The 20,132-nt window shown below is 39.2% G+C and overlaps 1 protein-coding gene across 2 annotated transcripts in view; it reads right to left on the reverse strand.

Annotated features, from left to right (window-relative positions):
* The window catches only part of PAK2 (p21 (RAC1) activated kinase 2), an 88,723-nt gene that overhangs the window by 49,089 nt on the left and 19,502 nt on the right, over positions 1–20,132 (reverse strand). For both annotated transcript variants that reach the window (XM_023728746.1, XM_004373586.3), the window contains exon 2: positions 6,991–7,198. In XM_023728746.1, coding sequence (XP_023584514.1) covers positions 6,991–7,177 — 187 coding nt within the window. In that variant the 5' untranslated portion in view covers positions 7,178–7,198. The remainder of the gene's footprint in view (positions 1–6,990; positions 7,199–20,132) is intronic.

Here is a 20,132-nt window from a genome sequence, read left to right on the forward strand (position 1 = left end):
TTGAATTGTAAACTTTCACTTAAAGTACAACGATAAAATAAAATAAAAGAATTGATCAAATGACTTGTCTAACATTCAGGTTTGAGTGGCTTTCAGTGTTGTTTGGGTAAACACCAGTTTGTTGAGAGTGAGTTAATGTACGTAAAATCCTTGCAATATTTCCTGGCAATACTATTACTGTTATTAATACTAATATTACTATTATTGTTGTAATCGTGATCACTCAGCTTGGTGTTGGGAACATTATATTTCAGAGATTGAAACAACTTGGGCATGTCAGTATCCAGGGTGGAGTGCTGCGTTGTGGAAAAATGGAAGACACATCTCACGTATGAGATTATACTCAAGCCAAACTAATTTCATGGAAGCATGAACTGAGCGTTCTATCTTCTAATTAAAATAAGGAGCCCCTTGACTCTACCTTGGAGAGGGTGTGAAAGATTTGAAAGGATACTGGGATTCCCAGTACATGCTGAGTAGGATTTCAAACCTTTTTCTCTTGACTGTCAAAAGGTAGGGTGATCAAGTCTAAAATGGGATCTCATCTAATGCATAGCTCATGAAAGCTTCCAGGCTACAAGGTCAAAGCCAAATGCTCAAGGTTATATCATTTGCCCCCTAAGACCTAGCCTCACTGTGTGTGTGGTCTTCTCCCCTTCATGTCCCAGTCACACCCTCGCTCAGCTCTCTACACTTCTTCAATCCTGTGCAAAGAATTGCTGCTTCTGTAAGTCCATTTGGGCCATATCTCCTGCCTGAAAGGCCTGCCCTGCTTCTCAGCCCATCCCAGCCTGATACTTTTCCCACCAGCTCCAGCTCCAGCTCCAGCTCCCTCAAGAAGTCATTGCTACTCCCTCAATCCAAGACTGTGCTCCCCTACTAGCATCTTCTAAGATCTCTGACTGGACTCAGTGATGCCGCTCCACCCTCCCATCTCCTGCACACACATAGGAATGTCAAGGGCTCAGTGTAGCTAAGGTTGTCCTTTAGTCTTAATCCTCTGGCAATGGGAAATCATGGGAGTTCTGATATGGGGCTACTTGACACGATTTGATCTGTTTCAGGACAAGAGTTGGCAAACTTTCCCTGTAAAGACCAGATATTAAGTATTTTAGGATTTGTGGGTCACTTATAGTCTCATTTGCAACTGTTTAACTCTGCCCTGGTAGTGTAAAAGCAGACATGTTGTTTTTGTTGATAGTTGCCATTGAGTTGTCCCTTGACTCATGGTGACCTCATGTATCTGTCATGGTTTGAATTATGTCCCCCAAAAAAAGTGTATATCAGTTTGGCTGGGCCATGATTCCTGGTACTGGGTGATTTTCCTATATGTTGTAAATCCTGCCTCTATGATGTTAATAAGGGAGGATGGGTGGCAGTTGTGTTAGTAAGGCAGGACCTGATCTACAAGACTGGATTGTGTCCTGAGGCAATCTCTTGAGATATAAAAGACAGAAGTGAGCAGTGAGACAAGGGGACCTCATACCATCAAGAAGGTAGTGCTGGGAGCAGAGTGCGTCCTTTGGGCCGGAGTTCCTGCTCAGAGAAGCTCCTAGTCAGGGGGAACACCAAAGAGAAGAAGCCCGACAGAGAGAAAAAGACTTCCCCAGGAGGTGACACCCTGAATTTGGACTTTCAGCCTACCTTACTGTGAAGAAATACATTTCTCTTTGTTAAAGCCATCCACTCGTGGTATTTCTGTTGTAGCAGCACTAGATAACTAAGCCACTCTCCAATTCATTTTATGAGGCTAGCGTAACCTTGATACCAAACAAGACAAGGAGGTACGAGCAAAGAAAATTACAGGCCAATCTCATCAGTAAACACATGAACTACTACTAAAAAATTAAAGGAGAAAAGTGACTTGGTCATCACGAGATGCCGAAAAAAGCATTTGATGAAATTCAACATTCTTTCATGGAAAACTCTCAGTAAACGAGGAATAGAAGGAAATTGCCTCATAGCGACCCTATAGGACAGAGCAGAACTGCCCCACAGGGTTTCCAAGGAGCGCCTGGTGGATGTGAACTGCCGACCTTTTGGTTAGCAGCGAACTCTTAACCACTATGCCACCAGGGTTTCCAGATGAAGCAAATACACAAAAACCTTACAGCAAACATACACATTTAATGGTACAACACTGAAAGCCTCTCCTATGAGGCCAGGAACGAGACAAGGATGCCAAATATTTTATTCAGTATTCTATAAGACGTCCTAGCCAGTTCAGTAAGGCAAGAATAAGAAACAGACAAACTGTCATCATTTGCAGATACGTGTCTGTAGAAAGACTCAAGGAATCTACAGATACATTATAAAAATAAATAATAACTCAGCAAAACTGCTACAAATTCAATATTCAAAAATCAACTCCAGTTCTATAAAACATCATGAAGAGAACACAAACTTTAATATCATCAAAAATATCAAATAACCTATGAATAAACAAAAAAAATGTGGAAAACCTGTGGAAAAAAGACCTTTTAAAGAAGACATTAAATACGACCTAAATAAATCAAGAGATATGCCATGTACATGGCTTAAAATACTATAAAAAAATTAATCTTAGATGGATTTAAGACCTAAATGTGAGAGGCAAAACTCTTAGAAACATACCTGTATGATCTAGGAACAGGGAACAATTTCTCTTACAGGACAGCAAACCTAATCCATAAATGTATGAGGTGGAACTACAGGCCGAGCCCTGACAAGACAGGGCTCAGTTCCGATGATTCGGTCGTAAGTCAACTCTGATGTAAGTCGAACACCTGATTTTTTTTTTTTTTTAAGGTTTCATTAGCATTAACTTTTATTATCAGTATCTTTAATAAATCGTAACATTGAACATATGCAACTGAATATCAGAGAATGGGATAATATCAGCAAATTAACACGCTGTAACACTATATGGTGCATATTACTAACAATAAGAAGTACAAAAAACAAAAACCCTGATGGGCGTTAAGTGTGGTTCATAGTAACACAAATACATCATAAGCTGGGGATTACGTGTACATGAAATTTCTGTTTTTGACTTTTTTTGATCTTAATAAAAGACTGATAAATTCTACTATGTTAAAATTAAGAACTTCCGTTCATCAGAAGTTACCATGGCTAGAATGAAAAGGGAAGATTATACAAATAACAGAAAATCGACTAGCATTCAGACTATCTGAAGAACTCCTACAAGTCAAAGAAAAGACTAACAACAGAAAAATGGGCAAGACTTGGCCACATACTTCACAGAAGAGGAAATCCAAATGGCCAATAAGCATATGAAAAGTTCCTGTCTTTATGATAATCAGGGAAATCCAAATGGAAACCATGAGACACCATCACATAGTCACCAGACACGTAAAAAGTTTAAGTCTGACAATACCAAACGCTGGCATGGACCTGGAACAACAGGCCCTGCCAGTGAGAGTGCCAACTGGTACAATAACTGATTAGTGATACTTTGTAAAAGCTGAAGGTGTACACACATAGCAATTCTGCTCCCAGGTATACACTTAATCTAGAGAAAACACTGGACATGTACACCAGGATTTCAGAATGTTCACAGCATCATGGTTCATAATAGCCCCAACTAGAAACAACTCAAACGTCATCAATGATATAAACAATAAATAAACCGTGATATGCTTATACAATGGAATTCCACAGAGCAGCAAAAATGAACAAACTACTGCTACACACAAGAAAGTGGACAAACCTTGTGGACATACTACTGCATGAGAGAAGCAAGACCCAAAAGAATGCAAAGAATGGGATTTCACTCATATGAATTCCAATGCTTAGAAATGTATTCATTAGTAGTTAAACTGTAACGAAAAAGCTCAAGCACAATGCCACAAAACTCAGAATAGTGGTTACATCTAGGGAGGGAAAGAGCGTTATAACTGGGGAGGGGCACACAATGGGAGGATGCTCATAAGGTGTAAGATATAAAATATCTTGACTTCGGCAGCAGTTAGACAGTTATTCACGTCATACTTATTTTTTAAACCGCATATATGTTTTATGTGCTCATCTGTATGCAATCTATCACAAACATCTAAAAACCTAATACGAGGAAGGGCTATAAAAAACTCTAAGTGTATTCTAACTTATGGTCCAAAATAAGTCCATGGTAAATATGGAATGGACTTAATCAAGCTAATCAGAAAATGAGTTCTGACTCAGGTCTTAAATATGGAAAAGCATGGGTCAATAGAAACAGGAGAGTATGCTAGATTAAGAAAACAGCATGAACATGGAAATTGAAGGCAAAAATTATAATATGTGAGCAGTGACCAGAGTTCCACTCGAATGGCTAGGTCATTAAATAAGGGGACATGAGATGAGACTATAAAAAAGTAAAGCAGTTTATAAAGGTGGCTTATGCAGCCTAGCTTTTGTTTAAATGTCATTTATTAAGCTTCTAATAAATGTATTCAGTAGTTTCTCAACCTTTGAAAAACACACGTTCTCCCTGTAAACTTAGGAGACAGATTTTCATCTCCACTTTTATCTATTACCACATACCTATCAGAGCTATATTACCATGATTAAGGTTACCTAAATAGACCTTTATCCTTATAAACAATATTATCCTTATAATTATAAAATCCACAGAAGTCTTAAAACCAAAAGTTTCTCAAGTTTGGCACCAAAACTAATTTAGTGATTTCAAATTACATAAGGTGATTTATAGGCTTTACACCACTTGTGTCACTAGACCAATTATTCTTAATGGGGGCAATTTTGCCCTCAGGGGACATCTGGCAATGTCTGAAGACATTTTTGGATGTCACAACTGGGTAGAAACGTGCTAACATTTAGTGGGTACAGGCTAGGAATGCTGCTGTATAGCTTATAATACACAGGACAACTCCCTGCAACAAAGAATTATCTGGCCAGAAAATGTCAATAGTGCCTAGGTTAAGAAACTCTGGACTGGACATACATTATGCCAGAGATGCGTCCATGTATTGATTACTGGTGCTACCTCAGATGCTTCTGAGGGCATTACAGAATACATGACTGAAAAAGTATTACTGCTCAAAAATCAGAAAAACTCTTAATTCCAAAAACATAGTTGGGTCTAGGGATTTCAGACAGGGGATCATGGATACTATATCACAATTCTTATAATAACAAATCTTCTCAAATATCATAAATCTCATTAATGATGGGAAGCCATAAATTATGGTCTAAGTCATCAGGACTAGAGGAAGACTCAGTAACACCCTAAAATATGCTTATGACACAACCTTACCTGCTGAAACCGAAGAGGGCTTGAAGCACTTACTGATGAAGATCAAAGACTATACCCTTCAGTGTGGATTACACCTCAACATAAAGAAAACAAAAATCCTCACAACTGGACCAATAAGCAACATCATGATAAACGGAGAAAAGACTGAAGTTGTCAAGGATTTCAATTTACTTGGATTCACAATCAATGCCCATGGAAGCAGCAGTCAAAAAATCAAACGACGTATTACACTGAGTAAATCTGTTGCAAAAGACCTCTTCAAAGTGTTCAAAAGCAAAGATTATCACTTTGAGGGCTAAGATGCGGCCGACCCAAGCCATGGTATTTTCAATTGCCTCATATGCATGTGAAAGCTGGACAATGAATAAGGAAGACCGAAGAATTGATGCCTCTGAATTACGGTGTTGGCAAAGAACACTGAATATACCCTGGACTGCCAAAAGAACGAACAAATCTGTCTTGGAAAAAGTACAGCCAGAATGCTCCTTAGAAGCAAGGATGGTGAGACTTCATCTCCTGTACATGTTTGGACATGTTACCAGGAGAGACCAGTCCCTGGAGGAGGACATCATGGTTGGTAAAGTAGAGGGTCAGCGCAAAAGAAGAAGACCCCCAACGTGACAGATTGACACAGTGGCTGCAACAATGGGCTCAAGCGTAACAACTGTGAAGATGGTACAGAACTGGGCAGTGTTTCATTCAGTTGTACACAGGGTTGCTATGAGTTGGAACCGACTCAACGGCACCTAACAACAACAGTCTAAGAAATGAAGGAGATGAGTATAGAAATTCATTGGACAAGATAAGTAACAACTTTACAGTTTTATTCTTTTCTATCACAGTTTAAAATAAATTAGACTTTCTAATAGTGTAGCAATTGTTTTCTTGGATCTGTTTTTTTTTTTTTTTGGCTTTAACAAAGAAAAATTTATTTTCTCAAAGTCTGGTAGGCTAAAAGTCTGAAGTCAGGGCATCAGCTCCAGGGGAAGGCTTTCTCTCTCTGTCTGCTCTGGAGGAAGATCCTAGTCATCATCAGTCTTCCCCTGGACTAGGAGCTTCTCTGCGCAGGAACCTCGGGTCCACAGGATGTGCTCTGCTCCCGGTGCTTCTTTCTTGGTGGTATGAGGTCCCCAACTCTCTGCTTGCTTCCCTTTCCTTTTTTTTTTTGTTTATTGTTGAAGTTTAAATGAAGTTGACATTTCAAGTTAGTCTCCCATATAAAAATTATACATACATTGTTACGTGACCCTAATTGCTCTCCCCATACTGTGACGGCACACTCATCCTTTCCACCCCTGATTCCCCATGTCCATTCGACCAGCTCCTGACCCTCTCTGCCTTTCCATCTTACCTCCGGACAGAAGTTGCCCGTTTAGTCTCTTGTATCTACTTGAGCTAAGGGCACACTCCTCATGAGTATCACTTTATGCCCCTGTCTGAAGAGTTGGCCTCAGAAACTGTTCTAGTTCTGAGCTGATAGAGAATCCGGGGGCCATGCTTTCTGCGGTTCCTCCAGTTTCATTCAGACCATTAAGTCTGGTCTTCTTACTAGAATTTGAGTTCTGCACCCCACCTTTCTCCTGCTGTTTTCTTGGATCTGTTTATTGTGCTCACCAAATACACTATTCTCACCATAAAAGATATCAACATATTATACTCAATTAAAAAGATATCAACATGGGTAATAAATAAACATTAAACCAAATGACAGTCTCAAAACCACAAGAACCATTTACCTTTCTCTGTGCCTGAGAATATAGAGATGATTTTATTCCTGGGCTTTTTCTCCTCTGGAACAGAGGGCAAAGGTTTCAAACTGTGATTGGCTGACAAAGGGTCTTTGCCTCCGGTGCTAAAAATGGTACTGCTCATACGCACAGGGGGCGCTGGAGGCTTATCTTCCAGTTCTCCGTTATCAGACATGATTTAGAATTATGAAATGGCCTGAAACAGAGAAGCAAAAAACATACATTTAATAACAAGGAAAATAAATAGTTAAAATTCTCCTTAACCATAAGCCATCAAGAAAAAAGTACTTATTCTAAATATCCACACAGTACAGGTGTAAACACAAAACAATAATAACCCCACCAGCCCCAAATTAGAAAACGTTCTCCATTTAGAGTGAAACTGAGAAAAATTAATGAGTAAGAAATGAAAATGGTTATAAACATAGGTAATCTCCCTTAACAAAGTCAGTAAATGGGTAGCCAAGGAATGTTTGAAAAACAAAGTCCAGTTAATAGGACTACAGTAGTTTCTGGAAAGCATGATTACAGTAATATATCAACAGCTATTCGTCTAATTAACTGATTCTAAGAGAATGTTCCAACAGAAAGACAAACAACATGACATATTAAAAAAAAAAAGAGAATCCCAAACAGGAAAAATGTGCCCTGACCAGCCAATCACAGGGTCTCTGTCTGGTAGATCCATTTATAGAGCAGAGATGGATGCTTAGCTATTGAATAGATCAACAAATGCCCCCCAATCTAATTCCATGCCCACCAAGCAGCCTTCTGATTACAACACGGCTTTGATATACTTTCCCAAAGGATGAGGATGTGCCATTGATACAAGATTTGGTTTCTCTGAAAATTTGCTATTCTAACCTACACACATTCCATTCTCTTGTGAGCTCTGCAGACAGCCCCACAGACTTCAATCAATCTGGAGAAAATCAATTTGTACACAGACAGAATTAAAAGTGTGTTGAGTAATTTGCCTAAGGTCCCACAGTTAAGTAAATGGTGGCACCAGGAGGATTCCAACCGAAGTAATCTGATTCCAGAACCCATTTTGTTAACCACAATACTGGACAACATGCATTTGATTTTTTTTTTTTAATAGAAGATTCACTGGCAATTTTTAGTCATGTTTCACCTATCAGTGAGCTTTAGATAGAATCTGTCATCAGTTTATATTAAATTATCATGCCCTATTTTATAGAGAATCATATTTATGTGTATATATGTATGTGTGTGTGTATATATATATATGTGCATATATATATTAAAATTAGAGGAAGGTGGTGATGGGTATACAGAAACTCTACTATCTTTGCAACTTCTCCATAAATCTAAAATTATTCCCAAATAGTAAAGGAAATAATAAATTTCTCTAAAGTTAAGCATACCCGAAAAAACCAAACCTGCCGCTGCCGAGTCGATTCCGACTCATAGTGACCCTACAGGACAGAGCAGAACTGCCCTACGGGGTTTCCAAGGAGGGGTTGGTGGATTTGAACTGCTGACCTTTTGGTTAGCAGCTGAACTCTTAACCACTGCACCACCAGGGCTTCAGAGAGAGACTAAGCACCATCTATGAGAAGCAATACCAAATTCTAAGCAGATGAAGTTACAAGGCAACTTTCAGAACATAAATCCGTTGCAGTAAAGTCCATTTCGAGTCATAGTGACCCTATGGACAGAGTAGAACTGCTCCTATAGGGTCGCTATGAGTTGGAATTGACTCGACAGCAACGGGTTTTTGATATAACTTTTAACAAGGAGCCCTGGTGGTGCAGTGGGTAAAAGCGACTGACTGCTAACCTAAAGGTCTGTGGTTTGAAACTCCCAGCAGCTGCATGGGAGAAAGATGTGGCAGTCTGCTTCCATAGAGATTTACAGCCTTGGAAACCCTATGAGGTCACTATGAGTTGGAATCGACTCGATGGCAGTGGATGTTTAACACACTTCTTTGCACGTATTAGACAATAGCGTGTTCTGATTTATGGTACCACAGTCTGCGCTCCAAATGAAATATTCTTCTTCCTGAATTCATTAGTTCTTTTTATCAAACAGCATTTCACTAAACAACATGCTATACTATAACTACCCTGTATCAATTAAAAAAAAAACTTTGGAAAGATTTACAGTTTCCCTCTAAGAGCTGATTCATGGCCTTAATTTTCTGTAAAGCAGTGTACTTTTGTGTGCACAGCTTCTACTGATGGGGTCAAAATGCCTGAAAAGTGCCAAATAAAGGTTGTGATAACGTTCTTTACATTCACATTGTATTTCAGCCAGAAACAACAAATAAAGAATATAAAAACAATCCATGATAAAATACTGATTTACCTTATGTTTTCCTCAAACACTGTTTAAGAATGTTGTATGAATAAAAAGCAAACGGTAAGTAGCGCCTCTCTCCAAATCTATTCCACCACTTTTTGCTACTTTCCAGTGAAAAACAAGTAGGCGAAACAGAAAGTGTGCCCAAAACACCCTGCGCTCTTCTAACAGGCCCATTGTTTACCCGTGACATGACCCAACACAAACAATTCCTCAATTGTCTAGTGGAAGAGACTAAAAACCAGTTGCTGTCGAGTCGATTCTGATTCATGGGAGAGACTCATCAAAAAAAAAAAAAAAAAACAAACCCACTGCAGTCAAGTTGATTCCGACTCATAGCGACCCTACAGGACAGAGTGGAACTGCCCCATAGGGTTTCCAAGACTGTAAATCTTTATGGAAGCAGACTGCCACATCCTTCTCCTGCATGGAAGAGACCAGGGGTAGCTAAATATACAAGAGAAATTAAAAAGAAAAAAAAAGGCAGTGCTGTCTGGAACCAGTGAATCCAACTACCGGAAATTACAAACTTTATTCTAATCTACTGAGATCAACTACGGTACTCCAAGTACAAACTGTATACTACTAAGAAACAATGATTTAAAAAGGACAGTTTTGCATTTTTACTTACATTTTACAGAAATAACAAATGAATATTTTTCAGTACACTATGAATATACTAACACAGTACTAGTTGATCAGACTTCTAACAATCTCTCTCTCAGTAAGCTGTGAGAGACCCAACACCAATAGCCCCTTTCCCACAAAAACCCTCAAAATGCCTTTGAGAGCAAATGCAGCAATGATAATATCCCCAAATCACCTGAAGTTGACCACACACACTATGAACAGAAGATTCACAATCAGAAGGAAAGGAGTGTTCTCATTTGGTGGTAATGACCGTAACATCAGGCCCACTAGTAGCAAAACTACAAAAAAAGGGCAAGTGGAGAAGAGATGTAGAAAGCATGATCGGGGGCTGGTAAAGGAAGAAGGAAAATGAAGAGAAGCTTTGCTTCAAACTCAAAAGCATGAATAACATACCAAATCTTTTAAAATGCATGGATGGGCTCGTAAATTGAACGGGATGTTTCCAGAGAGCCCCAAAGCAAAGTAAAACCAGGAACTCAAGAGTAACCGATATACTAATCCAGTTATTCTTGGGGGATTTTGATCAAACCCTGGAGATCTTAAGCTTCTACTGTGATGGCTGTTACAGAGGACAGGTAACAGGTGAAACGCAGAGTCTGCCTAAATTAAAAAATCTAACAGGAGTCCCTCTACATAAGGATAAAACCTAAAAGGCTATAATCTATAAAAGGGCAAATCAGAAATAAACCCTCTGGGTAAAAGGGAAAAAAATCCCTTAAGAATCCTACCAATACAATGGTCCTCATGCAGGTTTATGACCTGAATTCATTCCAGCTATGGAGTCCGAGGAGCCCTGATGTTGCAGTGCTTAAGAGCTCAGCTGCTAACCAAAAGGTCGGCAGTTCCAATTCACCATCTGCTCCTTGGAAACCCTATGGGGCAGTTCTACTCTGTCCTATAAGGTCGCTATAAGTCGGAATCAACTTGACGGCATCAGGTTTGGATTGAGTTTGGTACAGAGCAGAAAGACAAAAAAAAAAAAAAAAAACTCAAACAGGTTTAATTGAATGTGGTCCCAAGTTAGCCATACTTCCAGGTGAATGGCAGAAGCAAATATAGAGACTTCCTGGGGGAAATCAGTTTCAATTCAGGCCTCAAATAATACCCGAAGATAAAAGTTTTAAAGAAAAGGAGCATCTCACAGTTGAATGTAATAGAACATACAAGGAGAACAAGGCACCGTGAGTGCCAACTGGCTGAAACGACAGACGTGAGATGATCAGACAAAAAATAACAAGTTTGAAAATAAGAGCAGAAAAAAAGCAAATATGAAAAAAGGAATCAAACAGAACTTCCAGTAAGAAAAAATACAATATCTGAAAATTAAAATTCAACCTCTGAAGGAAAAAGCAGCATAGACTTGGTAAGAGAATTTGTGAACTGGGAGAAGTATCTAAAGAAAGTACCTAGAATGTACCACTAAGAGAAAGTATGAAAGAAAACCTGAGTAGTTTGGACACAAAGGATCTAACATACAACTATTTAGGGTTCCAGAAGGAGATAGTAGAGTGAATCGAGACTGATCCACTGACTAACTTAGTAGCTGAGAATTTGCCAGAACTGATAGACGCCAATCCATAAATTGAAGAAACTCAATGAATCCCAAGGAGGATAAAAAGTAATCTACACCTCTACATGTCAGAGCGAAATTAAGAACATCAAAGACAAAAAGTTCTTAGAATCAGCCAGAAGAGAAAAAAAAAAAAGACAAACTTCATGGAAGTGGCAGCTGAACTGTACGCTTACTCCTTGATATAAAAGAAGACAGTGAAATATCCTCCTGCTGGCTGAGTCACCAACGGCACTATACCTCTGTGAGAATGCACTGAGGCACAGACCATTCATAGATACAAGCTCCAGTGCAGCTCTGATCAAGAAGTTACAAACGGAAACATGTATTTTATTATATATTGTTTTCTCTTTTTCTATTATAGGTAGAGCATTATGTTGATTTTTCCCTCTGAAATTCTGCGAGAGGACAGGTTAAATAATCTATAATTTTCATTTCAAAGGAAAGCTGTATCACACAGTGTTTAAAAGTGTAGACTCTACCCTTTGACCCAGGTATTCCATTTCTAGAAATCCATCCCAAGAATACACTGGCAGAAAATACAAAAAGACATAATGCAGTGGGCTGTTCATTGGAGCATTATCTACAACAGCAAAAACACTAGAACACTGAAAGCAATTAAATGGCTATCAACAAGGGACTAACAATTAACTATGGTATGTGTCATGGATTGAATTACGTCTCCCCAAAAATGTGTGTATCAATTTGGCCAGGCCATGATTCCCAGTATTGTGTGGTTGTCCTCCATTTTGTGACTGTAATTTTATGTTAAAGAGGATCAGGGTGGGATTGTATAACACCCTACTAAGGTCACATCCCTGATCCAATGTAAAGGGAGTTTCCCTAGGGTGTGGCCTGCACCACCTTTTATCTTAGAAGAGATAAAAGGAAAGGTAAGCAAGCAGAAAGTCAGGGACCTCATACCACCAAGAAGGCAGTGCCGTGAGCAGAGCCCGTCTTTTGGACCGGGGTCCCTGAGCAGAGAAGCTCCTAGTCCAAGGGAAGATTGATGAGAAAGCCGACAGAGAGAGAGAGAGATGGAGACAGAGAGACAGAGAGACAGAGAGAGAGAGAGAGAGAGACACGAAAGCCTTCCCCCAGAGCTGACGCCCTGATTTTGGACTTTTAGCCTACTTTACTGTGAGGAGATAAATTTCTCTTTGGTAAAGTCATCCACTTGTGGTATGTCTGTTAGAGCAGTACTAGATAACTAAGACAGTATGCAACACACTGAAGTATTATGAAGCTATAATTATGAATGTGGAAATTACTCTACTTACTGCCATGGAGTGATCTCCAGAATATACCATTAAATGAAAACGCAAAATGGGAAAATATACACATGTATGGTATGTTACCAGTTCTTTTTTTAAAATAGGAGGCATATCAATATACATACACAAATACACCCTCTCCTCACTTTACTGACATGGTTAGGTTCCAAAGACTAGGCCATTATACGAAATTGGTGTTATGCGAAATTAGTGTTATACGAGAATGGAGGATGACTACATCATTATATAACGACCAAATTACATCACTACATAACTGCCAGATCACATCATTACATAAATGCCAAATTACATCATTACATAACTACCAAACCATGACTCACGGTTTCATGGCCTAGTCAAGTTGACACATAACCTTAACCATCAAAGTCAGCGTTACTCTTGCCTTGCACCTCGGCGTTCATTACTGCCAGACATACATCATTAATGTGCAAAATAGTCAGATGGTAGACTTTTACTATTGTTGTAAATGCAAAGTGTCAGATAAGGAGATATTCGATAAGTGAGGAGAAGGTACATACACACATATATATGTGCCTGTATTTTTGAAAAATGGAAGGACAAATAATTTGTTTTTTAATGATTATGCTGGGAGAAGGAGGAAACAAAATGGAGGGAACTGGGTGATAAACTGGAGTTCTATATCTTGCTTTGCATATTTGATTTTAGAACTTTTTAAATTTTATAAAATCACCTATATAAATAGAATAACAACACAGCTTATAACAGAATACCAAAAAGACCCAACCTAATAATCCATTGCTTACTAAAAAAAAAAAAAAAAACTCATAATTTTCACTTTACTGACAACATTTTTCTTAATTACTAATGGGAAATATGCACCTAATATGCACTGTACAACTTCTCAAATCTTGGATACCACCCACTCTCATTTTCTGTTCCACGTTGATTTTTGTGCTTTTAATCTTAGCAACTCCTTCACAAAGACAGACAACATCAAATGTTATCACAACTTAATGTTAAAACTGTGAACTACCCACGAGTACTAGTCCACACTGTGGCCGACAGATGTTGATCACTGTTCAGTGTTCATTAATTCAGTGTTCATGGAAACTTTATAGAACATAACCACTGTGCATAACGACAATCAGCTGTGCATACCTGAGACACTCTTGCCCGTGTGCAAATGTATAAGAATATTCATAGCAGCACTGTCATAACAGTAAAAGAGTGGAAACAATCCTGTATTAGGATAGGATAGGCTATGCATTGGTAACAAACAAATCCCAAAATCTTAATGGCTTAACACAAAAGTCTTATTTCTGGTACACACTAAATTTGAGGAGGTTAGCTCTCTCCTTAAGGTGATGCAGGGATCTTGAGTTCTCCCATCTTAAGGTTGCACCACCTTAACAGATCACCACCACAACGAGAGACTGAGGAGGCATGCGGGCTCTTAACTGTTTCAGTCCACATTTCAAATGCCTCACCTCCCCTCATAATCCAACAGAACCTAGCGCATGGTAGGCAATCAATAGATATCTGTTGAATGAATGCATGAGCAGAGAGGAGTAAGTACTTCTATCAAGGACGGACAGTGAAAGATTTGTGGAAGAGCCCGACTGTGACTTGATAAATGGCATAAAGGGCAGAGTTTCAGATAGAAAGTGGAGGTTGGATATTCCAGGTACTAACTATAGATCACCAACGGCGAGCGGGTTTCACTCCACATGAATAACTCGGAATGACTGAGAGTGTGGCTGCCACATCAACCTATACACTGTGATGAGAATGCTGAGACTGTGGGAATGAGTGCCATGATCAGCAGCATATTCACATCTTCCGTGTCCACCGAGGAGTGGTGACATATGCCCTATATCTGTCAGCCCTGGCCAGGAGATGCTATGTGTCTCCCATACTTGGCATTGATAACAGCACAGAGGAAGTTACTACCAAGGGGTGAAAAAGGACAGCAAACTAAGGAAGAAAACTGAAGTTAATGGGGAGGCGGGAGGGAGGGAGGGAAGAACTGAAGACCAAAAACAGAACTTTGGGAATGCTCACATTCATGGGAGCATGTGAAATAAAATCATCCAGCAAAGACAAAAACTCAGAGGCAAAAGAACTCTCCTCATTTGAAAAATATTTTTTAAAAGGCAAGGAAAGTTTTTCCTTTTTTTTAAAGTATTCCTAAGCAGTATCAAATTGCATACAGAGGTTTTTTTTTTTTTTTTTTTTTTAAAAGACTTAGAAGTTTCCCTTTACCGCTTCCTGCCTCCCCCTTAACCCCTTAGGAGTTACCTAAGGACAGCAATCATGCCTTAATCCTTGTACTTCCACAAGCACATAGTACTGAGTTTGGCACTTAGTATATGTTCAACACATGGTTACTGAGATTCAGTACATAAGTAAAATTATAGAAGCAGGTATCACTAGAGGGATTTTTTTTTTTAAATGCATTTTTAAGAATTGAGGTGAAACTAACATAACATAAAACTAACCATTTTAAAGTGAACAATTCAGCAGCATTTAGGACATTCACAATGTTGTGCAATCAATACCTCTATCTGGTTCCAAAACATTTCATCATCCCAAAAGGCCCATTATGCAGTTACTTCCCATTCCTCCCTCTCCCCAGCCCCTAGCAACCACTGATCTGTTCTGTCTCTATGGATTTACCTACTCTGGATATTTCACATAAATGGAATCTTACACAATCTTTTGTGTCCGGCTTTTCCCTTCACATAGTGTTTTCGAGGTTCCTCCACATTGTAGCATGTGTCATTACTTCATTCCTTTTATGGCTGAATAATATCCCATTGTACGTATATACCACAATTTGTTCATCCATTCACGGGATATGTATTTTTAAAAGAAGAAATGTATCTCAGTTAGTCAAATTTTACTAATTACAGTAGTAATCTGAGGAAAAAAAAAAAGAATCCCAGTATCAAATTAAGATTCTTTGGGAATACGGACTGCTGTCATGTAGGCGGAGCCCTGGTGGCGTAGTGGTTAAGAGCTCAGCTGCTAACCAAAAGGTCAGCAGTTCGAATCCACCAGCCACTCCTTGGAAACCCTATGGGGCAGTTCTACTCTGACCTATGAAGTCGCTACGAATCGAATCAACTCGACAGCAACAGATTTATGGTCACGTAGGCAGGTCGACCCTAGATGGGAATTTGCTCTTAAAGTTGTCTTCAATTTATCTGTCCTCTTTACAGCTTCTTTCTTTTTTGCTTCTGAACACACCATTCTACGAGTACGCTGTCCAATCTGGGCCACCATATAGGGCTACTTAAATTTAAATTAATTAAAATTAAATAAAAATAAAATTCAGTTTCTTAGTCACACTAGTCATAGTTCAAGTGCTCAATGGCAACATGTAGCTGGTGGCTACTATACTGGACAGCACAGATAGAGAACATCTGCATCACTGCAGCAAGTTCTACTGGACAGCACCCCTCTAAACGTTCCTCAGGTTTCTACACGACCGCACATTCATGGTCAGAGTGGTTATTTTTAAGTCAGGTATTCGAAGTCAAACATTGTGATCTAAAAAGATACCAAAAACTAAAACTGTAATATTAAATTTTAATTTTTTCCTTAAATTTGTCAAACACAAGAAAGCAAACACTTCACTTCGGTTATCAACTGGGTTAAAAGTCTTCTATACCAATTGGCTGACAAGTCAACAGGAACCAGTCTGGATTTAGTAGTGTATTTCTCTGATGGGCCTACCATTATACATCCTGGTAATTTACAGAATCCTGTTGTGGATTCCCACCCAAGAAATTTGTGTTCATTCTCTAGAATCACTGTTCAACTTTTAAACTGTGAACACCAAGAAATAGTGACAGGGTTTTACAAACTCTCTTTCATGAGAATCCTGCAGTCTTTGATATCTAGGGCAGGATTAATCTCTACAGTTTATAGGCAAGATTCAGTTCCCAATTTGTTTCCCCAGATTGAGTCTGCTAGGATCCTGTTCTTATGAGGGGCATTCGTTGAAAATCCTTGGGCGAGGAAGAAGCAAGCTAATCAATGATGAACTTGTAGGACACAACGTTCCATCACTGATTAGAATTGAAACTTCCTTCCTGATGGTCACTTAAAGACCAGCAAAATACTGTCTAAAGATCCTCACTAGACAAACTTCTTAAATAAGTTTTGCAAATAAATTTCATGTAAACACTAAAGGTTCTGCGAAAGTTTCTCAAAATGACAGTTTATGTTGCTTAACATTATTACATCTCAAAACCAATTTTTTTGATAAACAAAATACAAGAGTAGTGGCAAGCACTATCATAGAAAGCTATCCTCCCCCTACTATATCTACTACCCGTTGCCGTCAAGTCAATTCTGACTCACAGTGAGCCTACAGGACAGAGTAGAATTGCCCCACGAACTGTTGACCTTTTGTGGTTAGCACCCGTAGCTCTTAACCACTGTGCCACCAGGGTTTCCACAATATCCACTAACTAGCCATATTTCATCAAGAAATGAACATTGGTTCTCTTTGTAGGTAATGAGGCTGAGTGCTTTTCTTCCTCCCTAAAATATTCACCACAGGAAAAATCCTTGCCTATATTCTAATTTTTCTCAAATGAATATGCACTGTTTTTATAATGAGGAAAAACAATAAGTCATATTCATTTAAAAAAAAAAAAAAGAAAGAAAAACCTACTCATCTTACAAGCTCTCTCTCAGACACCACCTTTTCCTTAACTGCCATAACCTGATAGGATCTTTACCCCTTCTCTGAGCTCCTACAGCACTTAATACTGTTCCCATGCCAATTATCAATTTTGTGCCTCTCAATTCCAAATTCATCCTTTTTGCCTGCTCTGTGAAAATGGATCTGGGACATGAGAGTGTGATGTTAAGCTCTGTCAGTAGAGGGTGCTGGAGAGATGCTGCAGAAGTGGTTTGCCTCCTGTTTCTGGTGTGCCAGCTCACCAGGCTCCTGTCCTACAGGTGGGTCCTCCAGCATCAGGCAAAGTAGTCAGCAGCAACCCAGCAGCCGGCGGCTGCCCCCACCTCCTTGGGTGGTTTTGGAGTGGGGGAAGTACTTCCCGTGAACAGCTTTCCCTCGCACCCTTGACGGTGGATGTCCAGCAGGTTCCACTAACACAGCACCACAGCGACTTCCCAGCCATTCAGTGATCTCTCCAACAAGGTCTGGATCTCAGCTATGGGTGGGGGTGGGAAGCTCTTCCCCGGGTGCTCTATCTCAGCCCTAGGGATACTACCTGCTTCTTATTTCTGCTATTCCCATATTCTTCAGAGTCCTCTTTGCTTTTTACTAGTCAATCCCTCATTACTCCAATCCTGTTATAGTTAATAATTCTTTCTGTGCTTAAATTACTGTATAGTTTCACTTCCTGACTGGACCCAGATTGATACAGTTTCATCCATTAATATGGCACATACACAGTTCCCTGAACTTTAGTCACTGGCTTCTAACTCTTCCCCTCTCTTTCTACAAGATCATAAACCCCTCACTGGTAAGGAACACTTTTCATACTTCCTTGTACCTATCTGACACTGTGTCTATCATGATGCTTTTCACACAGAGGCATCAACAAATGTTTAAACTCGCACTTCAAATAATGATTCAAATATACCCTGTATACCTTCATTAGTTTAGGACTATAAACAAATAGGAGCCCTGGTGGCACAACGGTTAAGAACTCAGCTACTAACCAAAAGATGAGCAGTTCGAATCCACCAGCTGCTCCTTGGAAACTCTATGGGGCAGTTCTACTCTGTCCTATAAGGTCATTGAGTCAGAATCAACTCGATGGCAATGGGTTTGGTTTTTTTAAAATAAATAAATAACACTTTCTAACGTCCTGCTTTATTTCAGAATCTTCATAACCGCAAGCATAAATAATTTGCATAGCATAAGAATGCATTCCTGAGTGTCCTTAGACTATGAGGTTTCAAGGTCAGGAACTGGCACCTAGTACACTCGACACTGAATGCGCATGTCTTAGCCCTCAGCTGTGATGAGTTATTACCAGCCTGCCATGCTTAGACCTCCTAGACCTTGTAACAACAGAAATAATGATCTCCTCGTGCTCACAGACTGGTCATGGCTACAGGGTCATAATGAGGCTGAACATGAATGATGCCTATTTATTATTGAATAAGCGTGAACAATGAGGTAGGAAATTAAGCCCAGAACAAGGATGTTAGAGTCAGGTGACACGGCAGTTTTTGAAAACAAATAAGATAATTATGTTGGAGTTTCAGGGTGACACGGTTGGGAGTCTTAAGAGGCATTTTTGGTAACCCTCCACTCTAGGTTTCTGGAAACCTGCCAGGAACTAGACCCACACCAACCAGGCACAATACCATTACCAAGACTAAGGGCATCTGCTACCAGGAAACTGGGAAAGGTCAGAAGGCCACCGTTACGGGTCCCCAGCCCAACTTGCTTTGATATCTTTTGCTGAAACTGAACTATCCAGCTTAACCCAATAAAATGTAACTAGCTTGTGTAAAATCTGTATGAAGTGCTCATTTTCAGCAAGCCTCAAGCCTGATTCTTGATGGGATTACCTTTACAGCAAATTAGGATTGGAAACCATAGCTGGAAGTGCAGAAAATGCAAAAATGAAGATACTGCCCTGAATTAAAACATGGAAAAAATTACACTACTTTTTAAATACCTCTTAATAATTTAAAACAGTACTACTAAATGTGTGTTATGTGTAGAAGATACTCTAAAGAATATGCTAAAGTTCCTACAACAATTCAAAGAGTTCTAAAAATGATCTGAAGAATGGAAGCATCATTGGAATAATCATATAGCCTTTCAATGGGGGTGACAAAACCATTTAAAGTTATAATTTTTGCTGTATTCAGGAAAAGAATCATTTCCATGACTACTTCATAGCCATGTCGTCTATATTCTGTGCTGCTGTTCTTCATATCTGAAATAAAGGTTGATAATCAACACTTTTAAAAATGCTGTCTGCATTGTTTGTTCTGCTAATAAATTTCTATCCAATGACAGAAAAATGTGGGAGTGAAAATGCTTGGGTTTTCAATTTTTAATAAAAAAAATTTCTTGGAGGAAAACCATGTTAAAAAATCATGTTTCAGGATTTTACACCTCTATTCATGATACCCCAATTCCCAAACTATCTATGCCTCCCAAAACAGTTTCCTCGAAAGTTCTAAGTCAACCCAGCCTAGATTTCAGCATTGTTACTTATTATCCCACATCTATTCTTGGTTCCTCCTAGTTTATTCTTCACATTGCAGGGAGCAACCTTTAAAAATATTAAACATTATCACTTCATCCTCCTAGTTAAACTCTT

This window comes from Trichechus manatus, unplaced genomic scaffold (assembly GCF_000243295.1).
Source record: "Trichechus manatus latirostris isolate Lorelei unplaced genomic scaffold, TriManLat1.0 scaffold00026, whole genome shotgun sequence".
Taxonomy (NCBI): domain Eukaryota; kingdom Metazoa; phylum Chordata; class Mammalia; order Sirenia; family Trichechidae; genus Trichechus; species Trichechus manatus.